At 36.4% G+C, this 21,040-nt stretch overlaps 1 protein-coding gene across 1 annotated transcript in view; it reads right to left on the bottom strand.

The window, feature by feature from the left end:
- NKAIN2 (sodium/potassium transporting ATPase interacting 2) overlaps nucleotides 1–21,040 on the bottom strand; it is a 375,982-nt gene that overhangs the window by 16,856 nt on the left and 338,086 nt on the right. Inside the window, exon 5 of the mRNA XM_032215327.1 lies at nucleotides 6,187–6,247. Within this exon, the coding sequence (XP_032071218.1) occupies nucleotides 6,187–6,247 (61 nt within the window). The remainder of the gene's footprint in view (nucleotides 1–6,186; nucleotides 6,248–21,040) is intronic.

Here is a 21,040-nt window from a genome sequence, read left to right as displayed (position 1 = left end):
TCAAAAAGATGACTATTTCACAACTATTTATTTTCAGCTTCTATATTATGTATGTTTAAGATTGTCCTATTAATTGATTTTTCACACGTTTCTTATTAAAGACTTTTTAAACTTTTGAGCAATTTTTGAATTTCTCTCTAGCTACTTGGATGAATGGATGCCTGGCTTGGATTTTCAATGCTGATTACTCTCTGCAGGAACCTTTAAAGGATCAACATAATAGTAAGAACAGTTCAACAATGAAGCCATATCAAGGGAATTGATAGGCTATCCTTCACTGCATGTATTCAGACAGTGAATGGATACTTATTAGTTGTAAAAGCTTTATCTGGATTCCTGCACTGAGCAGAGAAATTGATTGAGAATTTAAATGGCAATTTAAGATTTGATGAAATATCAATTGTATGTCAAATTATAATGCTTAACAGAGAAAATTGTAATATTTTTAATATCTAATAGTCTGAAGTAATTGAAACTTCTACATTTGTGCATAAAATTAGCAATAAGAATTAAAATGCTCAAAACTACTCAGAACCACAGATAGAAAGAGTGGAAAATAAAATGACAGACTAGCCAGATTGCAAAGTATCCTCCATATACCACAAAACTACTGTGAGCAACATCAATCTTTATGAAGCAATAAGTAGCTGCCTCACTCTCATTAAGGGATACTGGTGTTTGTCTACCTACAATATCTTCAGAAATAAATTACTAATATAAATGATAATGTGCTTGGCCATATAATAAAAATGAATGTAAAAATAATAACATGACATGACATAACATGGTTAATGCTTTGTGGAAAAGGATTCAAATAATTTAATCCCACAGAGTTAAATGATTGCAGTTTTAGGATTGTAGTTTGTAATCTGATTCTGTAAATTTTCTTACAAGGAAATGCCATTCTATATATTTTTAGGAGATGGAAGTTATATACACATTAATCTGGAAGAAAGTCTCACTGAACTTAGTGAAACTTACTTCTAAGATGATATGCAAAGCTAGATATTCCTAAAAAAATCAGGTTTATTTATATAGAGAATAAATATTATTAGATCACAAATCATGCTTGCTAACATTAAGGTAACATTAATTAGTTTCCAGTGTTGTTCTATATCAGGGGTGTCAAACTCAATTTCACTGAGGGAGGCATCAGCATTGTGTTTGACCTGGGGGGGGGGGCAGAGTGGGTGTGGCCAAGGTAGGAATGGCCAGCTCAATGTTGCTCATGTCGGGGGTGCCTGTGGTGGCCTGAGCATTCTGCCAGAGAAAATGGGCTCCTGAGCTCCATTTTTGGCTACGACAGCCTCCTGCAACCCACTGTGAGCAAAAACAGAGCTTGGGAGAGTCTCACATGGCCCTCCTGAGCTCCATTTTCGTTGTCAGGGCACCACGGGCCAGTCCTTCGCTGTTTCCAAGGTGGCCCCATGGGCAAGATCTAAGCACCCCATGGGCCGCGGGTCTTGAGTTTAACATCCCTGCTCTATAAACAGAATAATAGAAAGAAATGTGGAAACTAAGTGATATGGGTCACAAAAGAAGTTATTACACAACAAAAGCTCTGCACTAAATGATTTAAAAATAATATATTTATCTAAATAATCCTATTTGGCAAACTGCATTTATCCTAAAGTGGAACCAGGAAAAGCTCTTTTGAAAGCCTCCACCATGTCTTCATCTCCACATATATTAAAGTTCAAGATGTGGTGATAAAGTCACCAGGTTAGAAAACTGGAGAGCAGCCTATTTTAACCACAAAGCCAACTGGGTAACCTTGGGCCAGCCACTCTCTCTCAGTTCTATGAAGCAGGCAAGGGTAAACCACTTACCAAAAATTGGTTTGTAAATTTCTTCTGACCAAGAAAATTGCAGAGACTAGTCCAGATAGTCACAAGGAGTAAAACAACAACAACAACAACAACAACTTGCACACAAAAAAGCAGCCTTTTGCTACTCTTGATAGGGATTATGGATATTGAAGTACAACGATGTGAAGAACATACAGCTGAGAAGAGCTGTTTTAGATACGGTAATATGACTTTATCTTTTAAAGTTCACTACGTTTACACCATTTCTTTTTTATTAGGGCACAGCAGTGCCAAAAGGGAAAGCAGTCTTAGAAACTCTTCTTTTAATTTCATGTAATCTACAAATCCCAGCAGGCTGGTGTTTTATTGATGACTCTCTAGAGCTTTTTATGAAGTAACTAAATATTTAATGTTTTTGTAAAAAAAAGAACCAGAATTGTTGGGGAAGTGGACATAAAGCTTGTATTGGAGGAATCAAATTGCATAGAGTTTAAACTGATTAAATGAATATTTCAAAGTAATAAAATTACTGTGCAATTTTAAGAAAATGTAGTTCTAATAAGAGTTCCAAAAATAACTATAATGTGTGAATAAGATATTCCATCGTGAAAGATAAATGTTGACATTTTAGTTGCTTTAAATTGGTACTGCTAATATTTCCAGTGACAGTAGAATACAATTGGTTTATGGTATCCAATTCAGCGACTGTGAAAAATAAGGGAAACACAGATTTCCTCTCTGCGTCATAGAACTCTAACTCTATCACATTTTATTTCTAAAAGGTTTAATTTTTAGGTTTACATTATATTTTACACCTTAATTCATTTTCCCTATCTACTTTCCTTAGAAAATCTTCCATTAATTGATATTGTTTACACCTTGGCATATGAAGCACTGTTCCGAGAGTTCCAGATTTCACTGAATATTTCCCAAGAAAATTTTGGACAGTTTATCTAAAATAATAAAATGACTATTTTAATGCCAGAGTATTTTAACTACATTAGGGACCTTAATGATTTAGAATATGAATCTGCCTAATTTACAATACTATCCAACCCAAACATAATTTCATTCAGCTGCTACATAGTATGATATGGAATGTGAAATGATCCTGTATGTTATTGGAGACTATAACTAATTTTTGTTTCCTCTTCTCTCAGCTGACTGGGGCTGATTCTTAGCCTTAAGATACCCACAGTAGATTACTAAAATGTCTCTGTAGGCTGAACTAAGAAGTTGTGGAGAGGGGAACCACTAAAGACAGCAAGGGAAATCACTTATATATGGTTGTTCAAAGAAATACATAGAGATGTTCATGAAGTCACCAGGTATTCAACCTGATAGAGATTTTTACCTCTCCTTGCTAATACAATTTGCTACAGCTGTTCATTTTATAGGGAAATAAAGATATCCTAAGCTCTAGGCCTATTTACAACCTTCTTAGGACACCAAGGAGATAGTGAACATGTAGCTAAACAATTTTTTTTCTTGATCAGATGGTTTATTGGAATATTTCCCTTTTATAGAGTGATTATTAATATCTGCCTAAGGTCTATAAAACAAAGCATAAAATAAATTCATCTTCTGCTCTGGCATATTCTTGGATCATTAAAACACCTTATATTGTACTTATATTGAATAATAAAATAAACATGTCAATTATTATAAAATAAACATGTCAATTATGAGAGAAGAAAAAGATTTGAGGTATTCATGCATCCTTTATTCCAGACTTCATGGATTTTCTTTTATGAAAGAAAACTAGGAAAGAATTTTGCTCCACAACATGATATCTAATCCAGCCACAGTTAGAACTTAATTTTCTTCTCCTGGTGAAATCTAAGAGACTTCAGAATGCTAAACAATGCACATGGTTACTGAAATATTTTAAAAAAACAACATTTGTATCTTCAGGGCAGAAGTAGATGTCATGTTCAACACAGATTGGAGCTGAAAAATAGTAGTCTTTTGTCAATTCTAACACCTCTCCATCTCCCAATAGCATTTTAAGGGTATTTATTTGCATTGTGGACATTATTATATTGTCCTCAACATAAATTAGCAATAGCACCTAGACTTGTATACTGCTCCATTGTGCATTCTCTAGGTGGTTTACAATGCCAGCCTATTGCCTACAACAATCTGGGTTCTCATTTTACTGATTACAAGGATGAAAGGCTGAGTCAACTTTGAACCCAGTCAGCATCAAACTGCTGGCAGTTGGCAGAGTTTGCCTGCAATGCTGTATTCTAACTACTACGCCACCCAGGACTCCTTAAAAGGATGTTGTAGCAGAATTTGAGACGTAAGATAATAAGTGTGAGTGAACGTTTTGGAATGGTGAGAAAACTCAACACAGAGCTTTCGCTTTCTAGATCTCTTAGACATAATATGTACTTCTACCTTCAGAAACATTTTGTTATGTTGGCACAGATCTGACGAAAAAACTGCAAGTAAATTGTTACGGGGAAATATACTTCTAATTTATATTTTGTGCATGTAGCTAGATTGTGCCTAGAATATTTGAACTGTTTGTAATGTTTGTCCACGGTCCTGATGTACAGTGCAAAAGATAGAATGGAAGTTAAAAATGATAACATAATAAACTCAAGGAAGAAGTGGTGACTATTAGGATTGTGTGCAGCTTTAAAGGGAGATTCCACTCAAAAATCTCCAAGGTCATTCAGGATATAGAATCAAGGCAGTGTCTTTAAATGATTTCAGAAAAAGTCAATTGTAATATTGGGCTTTCAGAGACTCAATGGTTATTGCAGCTTTCCTTCCATATATAGAGAAAATCAAAGGGACTGGGAACTGGCTAGTGTAAGAGGCTGGCTGATACAAGTCAATTCCTCATTAGTTTTATTATCTCCACAATCCCTACCTGTCAAAGCATTGGGAAGAGTGTTGCCTTGCTTTTTGTGTCTCTCTCTTCTGACATAATTTCTTTAAGAACAAAGGAGGGAGGGAGAGAAGGAAGTAAAAAAAAGTACGAAAGAAGGGGAGAAGGGGACTTTCCAATTATTCTGCTGCTCTTCTTTAACAGTTTTTCTTGTCTTTCCTCAAATCTTTGTTTACCTTTACCTTTTCTTATATTTCACTCTACCTAGTTTTGTGTCCTACATCTAAATTGCCATTCTTCAATTCTTTCAGTTTCATCTTTTATTTCCCTTTGATTCTGCCTAACCCAACAAATATGCAATCCTTACATCTGCCTTCTGCTACTTCACTGTCACTAGCTTGTACTGTATTAAGTCTTCATTGCATGAATGAATCTAAGACTGCATGCCCGTTGCTGAAAAACTGTAGACAATGCAGACTAAATCTTTATAACTTAGTGTATTGTGTACAGCATTGTGACAACACCTTCTTCAGAGCATTATTTATTTAATTAATAAATTTACATGGCTACCCATCTCACATATCTCTGAAAGACTAATAATTAAATCAGAGCAAAAATAATAAGAACACAGCATTGGGGGAAAAAAACCAGGAAAAGCATAGGATAGAAACAGGGAATACTCATAAACACTCAAACTAACCACAAATTGGGCTCACCCTTACTATCAGGGCCCTAGGACTGATGCAAAGGCAGATTTTTAGTGACTTACAAAAGGCTTGCAAAGAAAAAAACAGGAACAATCGTCGACAAGTTGACGTTTTCACATTGTAATATGTTGCTGAATCTTTTATCAAATTGAATCACAAATCCTGAATTGATTAAATGGAAGCCCCTTTCCTTAGAAACTCAAATCCAAATCAGACCGTGACATTACTGAATTCTGAACTGCATCATAATTCACACACACCTATGCCTTTATCAAAAGTAAAACTAAAACCACTGAACTATGGGTAATCATGTTATTCAACTAGGTGTACAGGCATGTTAAACCAAGAAAAAGTCATTCATATATATATATGTTGCATTCTCTTTTGATGTTAGCAGACTCTCCTTTACTTCATCTCTTTGCCATGAAACTGTATCTATCCTTGCCAAATGCCACCACAAATCCCATAGCCAATTATGAGAGGTTTACATACAGGATAAAGCATTAGTAAGGTTGTAGTTATCAGTCATAGTGAGAAACAAAACGAGCTGTGCTAGTGAAGAAAGTTTGGAGGGAGAGAATTTGCGCAGCTTGATTTCAGAACAAAGTAATTATTTTGTAAAGCTGCATATTACCATTCTCTCCATTGGCTTCAAACAATTGGGAGCTTTTTAGGAGCCCATATGTTAGGCAAGCTTCTAAACTTTAACTTATTCCTATCTTTTATAGCATGACAAAGTATTCAGAATGGTATTAGAGTGGAATGGATGAGCGAGATGGGTGATATAAAAATGATTTCAATCCGCACGTAATAAACCTTTAGTACTTACAGCTGTCCTCTTCTTCGGTGATACATTTCACAACATAACAGGCGTAGATGAATCCTGCCAGCTTAAACAAAATGGGACAATATTAGATGTGCAGACAAAGTGATTAGTAAGCTTGGCAGAGGGTTGTTCCTATAAGACAAATGCTAACCCTCCCCCATTTTGTTAAGAAAATGGCATATGTTCTGTTTAAAACAATGATACATTCTAGAAATAATAATCTGCACAGGATAGGTCAATCTGTAATGATTATCTGGGTCTACTGCAGTGGTGGATTCCCTCCCCCTTAATTTATGAACATATTTTTGTCACTCAGAAATAAGTAGCAATAGTATTTAGAGTTACATCTAGAGCTTTACAGTGCTTTACAGCCCTCTCCAATTAATTTACCTAGTCAGCATATTGCCCTTAACAATCTGGGTCCTCCTTTTACTGACCTAGGGAGATGGAAGGCTGAGTCAACCTTAAGTTAGTGAGAATCGAACTGTTGGCACTCAGCAAAATTAGCCTGTAATGCTGCATTCTAACCACTGCGCCATCACAGCTCTTATAATATAATAATAAAATGGTATATAAGAATGCCTGTAGCTGTTTCACTGAAAGCTTGCCACACAAGCAAAAGTCATGGTGTGTCTCCCACAAACTCTGATGGGAAACAATGGCCCCTTTATGACTTGTGGACTTCAAGTCCCAGAATTCCTGAGCCAGTCATAAAAAGGCCATAATTCCCCAACTCTGATGTAAATGAAAGGAATGGGATTATGGGGAGATGGTCAGCAAAAGCTTGACTATAAAATTTTGCTTCATATATTACCAGGAAAATGTTATTCCTCACAACCAAGAGATTCTGTTGACCCTTCTTTCCATGTTCAGTGTTCACAGAGATCAGAACTCACAGCCTAGGAAGTTGTGTGATTTCAGGCACACCCATTTCTTTGTAGTAGAAACACGTAATATTCATTAAGCTTTCATCACGAGGGGTCCATACTAACAATAGCTCACAGCACCAGAGTCTTGAATGTTCAAATAAACATTTTTTAAACTCCCTTTAATGCTGAGACAGTTTTCCAAGAACAAAAAAGGCAAGGATCTTGCGCTTCCCTTAAGATCAAGAAGAGTCTTAGGCCTGCTCTTTTGGAGATCCACTCGTGTATCAGAATGACTAGATCTGGGCTGATTATTTTAATGGCGGATGGTAGGAAAAATGTATTTCTTCATAGGTCACCAGCTGAGCTCCGTAGAGCAGGAGTTCCCGACCAGCACACAAAGACTCTCTGCTGTGCTTTAGCACAGCTTGTCAAGCAGACCTCCAAATGGAGCCAATTATAACTGTTCACTGAACCATCTCTTTTATCACAATTTCCCAGCTGGTGATCAGCCCTAGATGGGTGTTCAGTGGCTGGTCTGCCCAGCTATACACTTTCTGACCTTTGGGCCACTAGGGAGAAAATGTTTGCGTCTTTCTGCTCTCTCTTTTAGCTAGCCATTGGGAAGAACAGCAAATTAGCACAGATGTGCAGAAGAAGTGGGTGGAAGAAATCCCTGAAGTAAATTGGTTGAAAAATTCTGTTGAATACATTGAGGAATTATTTTAATTATATCTAAAAGATAATAAGGGACAAGTTGCATTATGTAAGAATTTCAGCAAGTTTGAAATTCAGTACAATTCTATCTATCTATATGTATACATAGATTTAAAAACATGTGATACTCTTCAAGAGTTGTCTAAATCAAAATATAATAGTAAAGAACTACATTGCTCAAAAGGATTAGGAGAAACTGTAGCAGAATATTGTCATATCTCATGAAGAAAGCATTTCCCCTCCTTTTTGATATCCTTGATTCCTGGGATTACACAAACTCATTTATTCTTAAAGCTGCCTTCTGGAATGCTTCTTAATTTCTCAGTCCAATCTACTTTCCTTTTTTTCCTGGTAGCTTCCTAGCTAACCTTCTTAGCTTTGGAGGCATCCGCAAATTTAATGTTCTGTTCTGTCATTAAACAATTTGGCTGGTATTAAATGTGTTTTATAGAGTAAATATTTTAGATGATTGTTTCCGGAAGGTGGTGCTGAAGGATTACTATTCTGCTTCAAGGCTGTTTCATTATGGAGTCCCTCAGGGCTCCATTTAATCCCCCTTGCTTTTTTTCACCACCATTACTTAACCATTACTGATTTACCAACTGCAACTTTATGTGGACAGAAATAATTTCACAACAGGGATGGTATTCAGCAGGTTCTGATCAGTTCTGGAGAACCGGCAGTGGAAATTTTGAGTAGTTCAGAGAACCAAATACAACCTCTGACCCGCCCCCATCTATTCTCTGCTTCCCGAGTCCCAGCTGATTGGGAGGGAATGGAGATTTTGCAGTATCTTTCCCCTGCCATGCCTACCATGCCACGCCCACCACACCACGCCCACTAAGCCACGTCTATAGAACTGGTAGTAATTTTTTTTTGAATCCCACCACTGTTTCACAATACTTAATTCTGATGATTTTCTGATTAGACTATAGGAATACATTGTATCTGGAGCTGAAGTGGTCCATAAACTTTAGTTAGTTCAAAATAGGGAGGCAAGATGGTTCATTAGAAAGGGCCACTATATATATATATATATATATATATATATATATATATATATATATATATATATATATATATATATATATATATATATATATATATATATATATATATATCAGTATTTCATTCATCCATATTGACTGTGTCCATTTCCATATCCAGTTCACAGCAATTATTTTGATTTTTAAAGCATTAAGTTGCTTAGGACCATGTTACCTGATTTTTTAATGAGGCCTTTCTCCTTATGCTTGCATTAAGGGAGGTGGGTTGGGGAAAACTTTTTGTGGGAGTACTCCATTTATAGAATTTCCTACCCTAGAGCATCATATTTTTAAATGCCTTTAATTTGTATTATTTTTGGTTTTGAATTATCACCTTGCTGTTGCTTAATTTGCACAGTGTTTTCATTTTGTATTTAGTTTGGCTTTATTGCATATGTTTTTACTGAAATTATGTCTTTGGGTGTATTTTATTGTAAACTGCCCAAAGAGTTTAAATAAAAATTTAATAAAATCTTGCCTTATCTAAAGTATGTGCCATTTGAATTTTATGAGCATGCACATAGGTGGAGAAAATATACTAGTCATCCATCTGCTGTCTATGTTAATATTACAAAGGACTGGCATGAAATCAGTTTTGAGGCATGAAATGCAATGGCATGCTTCTGGCAAAGTAGCCCATTTGTCTAATTTAACTTTTACTAAAATCCTTTAATACCAGGCTAATTACAAACATATTTTTCACTATTAAGATGTTTAGCAGATGGTGGCCACTGAAGAGGTATATTGGAAAACTCTCCCAAACTGGCAACAGATGATGTATTTTCAAAAGAATTAGCTGTGGGCTAAGATACAAAGTGCTCTGATGCCTTAGAAAATGGTGTCATGTCTAGCCAATGATGGCTGTTTGCAAGCCTCAAAATGGTTGAAAGTTAATAGATGTTAATTCTAAATTTATTTGGTAGAGATGGCTTTGATCTAAATAACTATGAATGACAGTGTGCTGTTTACTCTTATTAAACCTACAAAAGCAAGGGTTTTTGATATTGTTTGGCATGTCTTATGGACTCCTCTGGCTCCATTGTTTTGGAAGCGGAAGTAAAGATCTTAACAAGCTGTTGGCCTGAAATTCAAGAGGCAACAGGCTGTTAGTCACCTAAGAGTGATGGGTCTGACTCAACCCAGTTGGCAGCTGATTCTGATGACCAGGACTTTGAGGGAAAGCGACATTAACTTCTTTGATTAACACAGCCAGGAACTGCCTACATAACAGTGAATTTCAGATATTCCCTCTATTGGAAACTACATTCCTGCTTCTATATTTCTGTGTCTCTAATACCCTGTTCCAATTAGTGCCTCTTTTCCCTGTGATCAGACATTTGGCTTACTTTTCAGACTGACTCAATCTATGTACTTATCTTGAACTTGGCTTTCCTGTCTCTAAATATTCTTGACTATGTTGGAGTGCTAGGCATAATTACAAGGCAAGCAAACTCTTCAAATCTTGCTGCTCTCTAAATAAATAGCCGGCCTTTGTCTCTGTATCAAGATTTATAACCTGCTGATAAAATAATAATTATTTATATAGCTCTAGTGCTCTCCTGCGTCTGCTTTCAAACAATTGCTTGTTCCTGTTTTAAGATGTAATTGAAGAATTTCTAATAAAAGATTTGAATTTTTTTTAATTCTGTCAGCTCTAGTGTTTTGGACCAGTCTTGATTAGGCTGTTAAAAGCTCTTGATTTACTGGCTTAAAACAAAGTCAGAAAACATTCCCTCACAAGCTTATCACTTGGATTTTCTCTCCCCCCCTAGCCCCCAATATCATTTAGATCAGGAGTATCAAACTTTTTGGCTTGCCTGGGCTGCACTGAGTGAAGAGGAATTTTTGGGGTCACATAGGAAATATATAACATAGCTAATGTATATAAATAACAACTTTCCTTTATTTGGGGGGGGGTGTCTTGTGGTGCCAGAAAGTAGCTGTCCAAAGCCACATGCAGCCCATGAGTTGGGCATGCATGATTTAGAACAAGGGTGGGAGAAGAATAGAGAGCTAAACAAAAAAGACAGTTATCATAAAGTTGTAAGCTGTACTAAATTGTTTAGCTGATTAGGATTAAAAGGTCAGAGAGGAGCATCAAAGTGAGTTGATAGGGCAATCAGGATCTTAAGATTATGTGTCTAGCTCTAGAGTCACAAACCACAGAACCATGAAAAGGAATGACTATTACATTGGGAGTCATTTGGAAGAATGCTATAGTTTTATTTTCAGATAATATTTTACCCAGGAGATCATTTAAACACACTATGTCCCATCTGTACTTTAGCATGGTACCATTTCATTCTACTATAGCTATTTTAATAGGCAGTAGCTCTATCAATTGTTGTTTGCCATTCTATTCAAACAACAATTATTTATTCTTGTCCTTTTGATTCTCAGTATGTTAAACATGGAATTCATGTTTTTCTGGAGGGTCAAATTATACCATGTATTACCCACATGCAATTTTTGTTTATATTTTTGTCGCAACAGCAGCAGTAGGGTCTCAATTAGGGATTAATTCCTAATTCTCCCTTGCTCCATGGTGTTTTCCTGCTGAAAATTCTTCTGCAAATGATAAGACAGGGAGGGCATAACAGTATGGGTATAAATTTGAAGTCCTCTATTTCAAGGTCCTCTGTCCATATATATACAGTATATATATAATGTATATTGTATATATTGTTGTATATATATAAACACAACTAACCAAAGAATTCCCCTATATTATCAAATTTGATACTGGAGTTATCTTAATGCCCAAGTATCAAATAGGGTTAAGATGAGCATGCAGGCTTGCTGAATAAAATAACAAGAAAACAATGTTCTTTTTCATGAAGAAATTAGCATTTCAGAGATCAGTTCTCAGGTGAAAAGTTGCAAGTTTCCCAAATACAGATTTGCTTTTTGTTTTCAGATAGCATCTTTTGCATACACAGGTAAAGTTGTTAAGTAAGACAAGGAGGGGAATAAAGATAGACATGAAGCGATGTAGAACCTTGTTGCAGTTTTCATCACTGTAGGATATCATCTCTACTACTATTCTTTTTACATGGTTTAAAGGTGGATGGTTTTGTTCTATATATGGGATTTCCTTTCTCACCATGTTAATCAAATAGTTCAGGATTTCTAAAGGAGATCTAAAACACAGAAAAGTGTTTCTATTCAAGGATTTCTCACTTTCTGTAATTGAATATGTTAGTAACACACACCTCCTTGGTACACTATAGAAAACTTATGAAAACTAAAAATCTACAATTCAGTTGATTTATCTTAACTATTGTTAACTACTGTAATCAGTGCTTCATTTAATTGTGATTCAACTCCATGGATATTGCTCCATAGCCAAATGCAACATGGTTTTATCACTATTATGACTTACTACCTTAGCAAAAAAAGATGCAATGAAGGCACTAAATAGATGGGAATGCTTTCCCTCTTGGAACCAATTTTCATAATGGAAAATGGACTTTTGTGGAAGAATATATTTGTCCGATATCACTCATATAATATGTAAATATGCAGGTAAGATTATCACTCTCGCTGTCAAGCAAAACCAAGCATTTAATAGTGAGTGCCATACCATGTGCATGAATCATACAAGTGGCAAGAAAATAGAGGCAGTCAGGCATAACACAGGTTATGTAAACACAGGGCCAATCAAAATGGACTCAAATGTCTATACACCAATGCACAGAGTATGAGGAATAAACAGGGCGAATTAGAAATTCAAGTAAAAGATGGCAGATACGATATTGTTGCCATTACAGAAACTTGGTGGGATGAAACCGACAAATGGAACATACAGCTAGAAGGATTTAAATTATTTAAAAGAAATAGAGGAGGTGAAGTTGCACTATATATAAGAAATAATTACCTTTCTACAGAAATAGAGCACAACAATGATGAGAACTATCTTGAATGCATTTGGGTCAATATTAAAGGTTGGGAGGGAGGGAAATGACATTGCCATAGGTCTATACTACAGGCCACCCAACCAAGCAGAGAAAGTAGATGAACTTTTTGCTAGTCAGCTAACAAAGGTATATAGGAACCACACCACAATAGTAGTGGGGGATTTTAACTACCCTGACATCAACTGGGAAACAAACTCTGCACCAAGTGGAAGATCCAACAGGTTCCTAACAAACCTAGCAGACAACTTTGTTTCCCATAAAGTAGAGAAGGGTACAAGGGAATCAGCCATATTGGACTTAATTCTCACTAACAGAGAGGAAATGATAGAAGGTGTTGAAGCCACAGGAACCCTGGGGGCAAGTGACTATGCAATATTGGAATTCAACATTATGCAAACACAACTAGTAGAACAAAGTAAAACTAGAGTCTTTGGACTTTAAGAGCGCTAATTTCAATAAACTCAGAGAGAGGTTGGGAAGAATTCCAGGGATGAGAATCCTTAAGGGGAAAACAACTCAAGAAGCTTGGGAAATTTTGAAAAATGAGATTACAAAAGCCCAGTCTAGCACAATACCAAAAGAAACCAGCATGGCTGCATAAAGAACTCTCTGACAAATTGAAAGACAAAAAAGGTAAGTATAAAAAGTGGAAAGGGGGGACATAACTAAGGCAGAATATCAGCAAATAGCTCGAGCCTGTAAAGATAAAGTGAGGAAAGCTAAGGCTCACAATGAAGAAAGGCTTGCCATAAAAGTAAAAAATAACAAAAAAAGCTTCTTCCAACATGTTAAAAACAACAAAAAAGGTAAGGAAACAATTGGCTGGGAGAAAGTGGCAAGAAGGTGACAAGCTACAAGGAAAAAGCAGAACTGTTTAACTCATGTTTTGCATCTGTCTTTACACAAAGGGATAAAACAGTCCAACCTATCAAAAACAGCACCACAAAAATCAGATTAGGAACACAAATTGAAATAGGGAAGAAAATGGTAAGTGAGTACCTGTCTACCCTAGATGAGTTCAAATCACCAGGACCGGATGGATTACACCTGAGGGTTCTGAAGGAACCAGCAGACAAGATCTCAGAACCATTGAACTATATCTTTCAGAGATCCTGGAGCACTGGGAAACTACCAGAGGACTGGAAAGAGCTGATGTGGTTCCCATCTTCAAAAAAGGAAAAAAAACAGATCCAGGAAACCACAGACCTATCCGTGACCTGACAAATGCGCAAACGACAAAAGCACGCCGACAAAACCGTGGTGCTAAAACCGCGATGTCAAAAGTGCGCCGACAAAAGCGCGCCGACAGAAGCGCGATTTAAGTTAAGGTAAGGTTTAGGGTTAGGGTTAGGTTTAGGGTTAGGTTTAGGGTTACAGCGCGCTTCTGTCGGTGTGCTGTTGTCGGCGCGCTTCAGCGCTCATTCGTCGGCGCGGTTTTGTCACCATGGTTTTGTCACCACGGTTTAGTCAGGAGCGCTTTTGTCGTTTGCGCATTTGTGGTGGAACCAGACCTATCAGCCTGACCTCAATACCAGGAAAGATTCTGGAAAAGATAATCAAGCAACGAATTAGCGAACACCTAGAAGCAAACAAACTAATAGCCAAAAGCCAACATGGGTTTGTCAAAAACAGATCATGCTAGACTAATCTTATTGCATTCTTTGATAATGTGACAAAATTAGTGGACCAGAGGAATGCCATCGATATAGTTTACTTGGACTTCAGTAAGGCATTTGATAAGGTACACCATAACCTAGTACTAGATAAAGTAGAAGAATGTGGGTTAGACAGCATCACCACCAGATGGATTTGTAACTGGCTGACCAACCGCACTCAACATGTAGTCCTCAATGGAACTGCATCTTCATGGAGGGAAGTATGCAGTGGAGTACCCCAAGGCTCTGTTTTGGGCCCAGTACTCTTCAACATCTTCATCAATGATTTGGATGAGGGAATAAATGGGGAACTCATCAAATTTGCAGATGACACCAAGCTGGCAGGAATAGCCAACACTCCAGAAGATAGGCTCAAGATACAGAAGGATCTTGACAAACTTGAACATTGGGCACTATCTAATAAAATGAAATTCAATGGTGAAAAGAGTAAGGTTCTACATTTAGGCAAGAAAAACGAAATGCACAGGTACCTTGTTCAATAGTAGTAACTGTGAAAGGGATCTTGGAGTCATAGTGGGCAACCATTTAAATATGAGCCAGCAGTGTGCAGCAGCTGCCAAAAAAGCCAACACAGTTCTAGGCTGCATAAACAGAGGCATAGAATCAAGATCACGTGAAGTGTTAATACCACTTTATAATGCCTTGGTAAGGCCACACTTGGAATACTGCATTCAAGTTTTGGTCGCCACAATGTAGAAAGGATGTGGAGACTCTAGAAAGAGTGCAGAGAAGAGCAACAAAGATGATTAGGGGACTCGAGACTAAAACATATGAAGAACGGTTGCAGGAACTGGGTATGTCTAGTTTAATAGAAAGAAGGACTAGGGGAGACATGATAGCAGTGTTCCAATATTTCAGGGGGTGCCACAAAGAAGAGGGAGTCAAACTATTTTCCAAGGCACCTGAGGGTAGAACAAGAAGCAATGGGTGGAAACTAATCAAGGAGAGAAGCAACTTAGAACTGAGGAGAAATTTCCTGATGGTTAGAACAATTAATCAGTGGAACAGCTTGCCTCCAGAAGTTGTGAATGCCCCAACATTGGAAGTCTTTAAGAAGATGTTGGATAGCCATTTGTCTGGAATGGTATAGGGTTTCCTGCCTAGGCAGGGGGTTGGACTAGAAGACCTCCAAGGTCCCTTTCAACTCTGCTATTGTATTATTAAATTAATTTTTACATGAATTTCTCCATCTCCAGGATTTGTTTTCACTGAAGTGTGGATTGTCTCCTTTAACATTACCTTACACAAATTCTTTCTCTGTAATAAGTGTAGCAACAGGAACTCTGTTGGCTTTTCCAGAGGAGGTGATTAAGGATGGTTGAAATCAAGCAGCACAAAGTGGCTTTGTTTGTCTGATGCATGGCCCAGCCATTCCCTCCCAAATCTTCTAAAACTGTCCTAGCTTCTGTACAAAAAAGAAAGGTTGACGTCTTCTCTATTTCTTGCATTTTCTTTTCTTTTTTATTCCTCAGATTGGTGGCATAATTGGGGTCAACCTCACTGCAGACAGATTGAGAAAAGCATTTACTCAGATTCTCCGTAGAGACCCTCTATTTTTGCAAGATCTCTCTATGGGATTGTCTCAGTCTTAGAAGGCAAGAGAATCAACTCATTCCACAGTAAGCAGTTTACATATGATGGGAAAAATTGATGTAGATGTTATTTTATATCAAACAAGTCCACTTTTGTTTCGGCCTCAACATAACCCATGGGACTTGGTGGCTCAGTGGCTAAGATGCTGAGCTTGTCAATCCGAAAGGTCGGCAGTTCGAATTCCTAGCGCCGTGTAATGGAGTGAGCTCCCGTTACTTGTCCCAGCTTCTGCCAACCTAGCAGTTCAAAATCATGTAAAAAATGTAAGTAGAAAAATAGGGATCACCTTTGGTGGGAAGGTAAGAGCATTCCATGCACCTTCGGTGTTTAGTCATGCCGGCCACATGGCATGACCACGGAAACATATTTGGACAGCACTGGCTCTTTGGCTTTGAAACGGACATGAGCACCGCCCCCTAGAGTCAGGAACGACTAGCACATATTTGCGAGGGGAACCTTTACCTTTTAAACATAACCCCTTTACTAGTTCAAATTACTAGTTTGATTTAAAAGGTTTGCTTAAGAGGACTGGCATGCATCTATTTTATTTTCCCTGAAAATGAGTATTTCAATACAGTACCATAGACCTTCAAATGAATTTGAACATGATATCATAAGTTTTGAGGTACCTTTCAGAATTTAATGAAAAAAATGGCACCACTAGAAAGGAGATAACGAGCCTTTGAGGGATGGTGGAGTGAAAGACCCTAGCTTTTCCTTACAGAATTACCCTCAAGGTAGAAATGCTGCCATGGAAACATTTCTTATTTTGAGAGATTTTCTGAAACCTCTTTTTCTCTTGTAGAGACTGTAATGATTAGAAGCAATGGAGTAGAGCATTCTGCCAAGATTCAATCTATATCTTTCCAGCTTTAAGAGTATCCAGATTTATTAAAAGAAAGGCTTGGTTAGTTATGTCTGGGGTAGAGAAGTGGAACAAGTAATTCTATTCAGATGCACTAAACAATTTCTTTTCCTCTCTGTTCCTCACCCATCCCCAGTATCCTTCTCCTTCATATCCCCTTAAGACAGAAACGTGTACCTGGATTGAAATCAAGAGCCTAGAATAGGAAACACCTTCCCTTAGATCTGGACTTGGCAACGTGATGCGATGGCATGCAAATTTCTTCACACAACTCAATCATGGCATGAAACTACCTAGTTTAACAAGACCCTGTTATAATTTATATGCCATAAAGCTTATTTCTGTAACTAGAAGGCTTGATTTCCTCCCAAGCATTTTTATACAGCAGGTTCAGCCATTAAAAAAATAGGGAAAAAAGAAGAGAAGGAAACAGAAAAAGAATGCAAGAAAGACCCATGTTCCCAGTTAGGAGAGTTGAGGAAAGCTACACACTGGAAGAGGTAGGGGAGTTCTGCAAAATCAGAGCAGGGAAGATTCAGACAGGTCTTTGAGCGGAGACTTGATAGTCATGAGAAGGTTGCATAGAGTTTGGACAGGCTGCCAGTACCGTTACAGGGAAATTGGGAAGGAGTTGTAAGATCTGTATGGAGTGTTAGCAGGAAGAGCAGAGAAAAGCATTTATAGTATAGCATAGTGACTTTTATGGTGCCAGTCCTATAGGAGTAGGGATTAGAGCAGATCCACACATTTTGGTATTGAAGAAGGCTGTTAAATCTTGGTGTTCCAGGAAACCTTTGGAGACTGAAGAGAATAGGTCCACCTGCACTTCAAGATTGTGTACAGTGGCAGTGTTTCCTCAGTGGAACAGATTTCACAGGTATGAGGCATGGCCGTTTGGGATTTTTTAAAAACAACCCTTGTTATGAATAAGGAGCATATTTTTCTTAGAATTGAAGCAATTATGATTGCAATTTGTAATTGAAACAATTTATAAACCAGAATTGAAGAGAAGAAGAAAAACAACAATAGTAACAACAACAAATGCGTTGAAAATAACGATGTATAATTTTCAGGTTGCGCTTATGACATAAATTGTGTGCAACTGAGAACTGCTTCAACTTTAGAACGTATCAAACGTTCAAATGTGTGAATCAAACAACAACCAGCACTAGTTCCCTTGTTTATATAATAAAAATCAAATTCCGTCTATCTGTTTCCTCTGACTCTCTTTAGGGATACAAATTGTTTTCATACACTAAAAATACCATCTGAGTTGGTGAGGGAGAAGCATGCTATATAGGAAAGCAGATAATTCTTATATATGATTTCATTTTGCATTAATGTTGATTACCAAAAGCTGGTAACTTGATTGTAAGATAGTGGTAACATACATACATACATACATACATACATACATACATACATACATACATACATACTGAGGGAAGAAGAGAACATGGGTAAATTAAAGGAGGTTAGTTGAAGGAAGTGAAGAAGAAGATGCTGTGAAAAATACAGATGAATTAGAATGAGAATTTAGATATCAAATGGTTGGACCCTATTGAGAAATGTTTTATTTCTTTTAAGAAATTATCCTTAAGGCTACTTCAAAAGAAGGAGTAAAAAGCTTTGCTGACCGGAAACAAAATACCATATCAGAACTCTACAAAAGTGTTTCATAATTTTAAGCTGAAGTATACAGCAAGGCTTTTTCAGAATCATTACCTAGCCAGGCACATCCTGAGGACACAATGAGCTTGCAATATCTTGTCAATGCAATACTAAAATAAAAGATAATTAATCATAGGAGACTGGAATGCTAAAGTTGGAAGTAAACTAGCATCTAGTATAAAGAAAAAAATGTCCTTCGGGTATGAAATGAAGCAGGAAACAGATCTGCCAAAAAACACAAGGTGTACAGAAAATATTTTCTTCAAACAATCTAAAAGATGTCTTTACACACATCACTAGATGGATAACATTAAAATCAAATTGACTATATACTCTGTAAGTCATCACAAGATTTGGTACTGGTTGCAACTCAGAAGATCAGTTCTTTCTTGAAAAAAAATACAGCTTCAGTAAATAATCAAATAATCAGTCCAAAAAGATATGGGATAACAATATTCCATATGATTGTTCAATGAAGATAAATAACAGATCTTATAGATTACAGCTGAAAAATAAAATCCCAGAAAAAGTTTGGACTGTAACTCATGATATATATATATATAGCACCTTTGGCTGGATGGACAGTATTAGTATCTAAATATCTACATCTCTATGTAAATTAGAAAATTATGGGATGTAATGTCTAATTAAAAAACTGGCCATTTTTCCATTTTAAATTGACTTTATGGAAAGACTGAACTTTTAAAATTGGGAGAAAAAATTGTGATACAGAAAAATTAGATGATATGGGGATTTTGACTTTGACCCAAAATATAGATGAAAATAATTTTTACATACTCTTTATTAAAAGATAAATATCATCCATCAAATATTTACTTATTTGGCGGATGTATCATCAAATCATTTATATAAATGTAAATATGTATTTATTTTTAGTGCCAATATTTACAATTACAACATTTGTTAACAACATTGTTTGGACCAGCAGCATTTCCAGTTTCAAAGACACCTGTGATACTAGAATAACTTGTTAAATCCTTTAAAACTAAAAAAGTTACAATTAGTTTTTATAAATATTTGTTATCAATACATGAATTTGATATGCAGATGTTAGTAAATGAGTGGAATAAATAACTAGAGGTTCCTATATTGTTCAGGCAATGGGAGAGTGTCTGAACTTCTACAGCAAAAGTGTCAATGAATTTCAAATTATGACTTTTATAACAAGTATTACGTAGAATTTATTGGACTTCATTACATTTGTACAGAGAAGGACTGTCAAAAACATTGCTTCTTTGGAGATGTAAGAAGAATAATGCTTCTTTAAAATATGTTTCTCGAATGTTTCATACCTACCAAGTTTGGAGAAAAAGTAGTGGATTATATAAATATGATTGTGCAACAAAAGCTAAATTGAAAAGGATAATATTCTTTTGGACTATATACTTAGTGCATGGAATTTGACAACCAGACAACATAAATGGGTTGTCCATGCCCTTATTGTAGCTAAATGACTGATATTGCAACATTGAAAAGGTGTATGACTCAATTTATTCAGTGAATTGAAGACCTGATTGAACTTGCCATTTATGAGTGGATTGTCTATAAGCGTAGATTTTATATGGATCTTTTATCTGCTGTTTTGTTTCTTTTCTTTGACAATGTATGTATCTCTGTCATTATTAACCTGTGTTTTGTTATTTTCCTCATAAAGAACAGTAGAATATAAATAGATTTTTTTAAAAACCACAAAGAAAGATAGAAAGCAAGAAACAAGAAAGATGAAAAATTGTCTAGCTAATCAGAGTTCCAGAGAAGGGCAGAGAAAGAATTATATCTAAATAAAGCAGTGCCAAAAATTCAGAATAGCAATCAAGCGCTAAGGGATTTGGAGCAAGCCAATAGTTCAAAATTGGGGAAGGAATTTGTTCAGATTGTGTATTGTGCCTTCACTAATTTAACTTATACAAAAATATTAACACACACATACTCTATACACATTGCTATGTTAACAAATAATGCTAACCCAATACAAATCAATTAAATTTGAAGTAGACTTTTTTCCCCTAAGGTCAAACATTTTCAAGGATAGTGACTATCCATGAAATTACTGGAAACTGAAGGACTCTGATCTGAGGAAAGGCTACTAAATGTTTCATAATTACAACAGGAAGATTTATCTACAGAAAATACATTATATAAATAGGCAAAGCTAGCTAGCTGCATCCAATGAGAAAGTTGAAAGAGCACGTGCTTTAGGTTTGTATGTTTTTTTCTGAGAGAAAAAAAGGCAAAAGACAGTGAGCTCACAAAAGTTGACCCTCAAAATGTTCATATATTTTGGACTTCCCATGAAGAAACTAGAAACTGTGCCATTAAAAGTGGAGCTGGCAACTGAAGCAAAACAAAGAGCTGCTACATAGACCAGTTCTTTGTATTTCTTCTCCAGTGAAGGAGAGGAGTCAAGATCCCTCACCAGTGCTCCAGACTGTTTCTCTTTGTGAGGAGACTGTCAGGGTTCCAAATATCATCCTTCATTAAATAA

Source organism: Thamnophis elegans, chromosome 4, assembly GCF_009769535.1.
Source record: "Thamnophis elegans isolate rThaEle1 chromosome 4, rThaEle1.pri, whole genome shotgun sequence".
In the NCBI taxonomy this organism is placed as follows: Eukaryota; Metazoa; Chordata; class Lepidosauria; order Squamata; family Colubridae; genus Thamnophis; species Thamnophis elegans.
The sequence above is the reverse complement of the archived record's forward strand: the minus strand, read 5'-3'. Positions and strand labels throughout refer to the sequence as shown.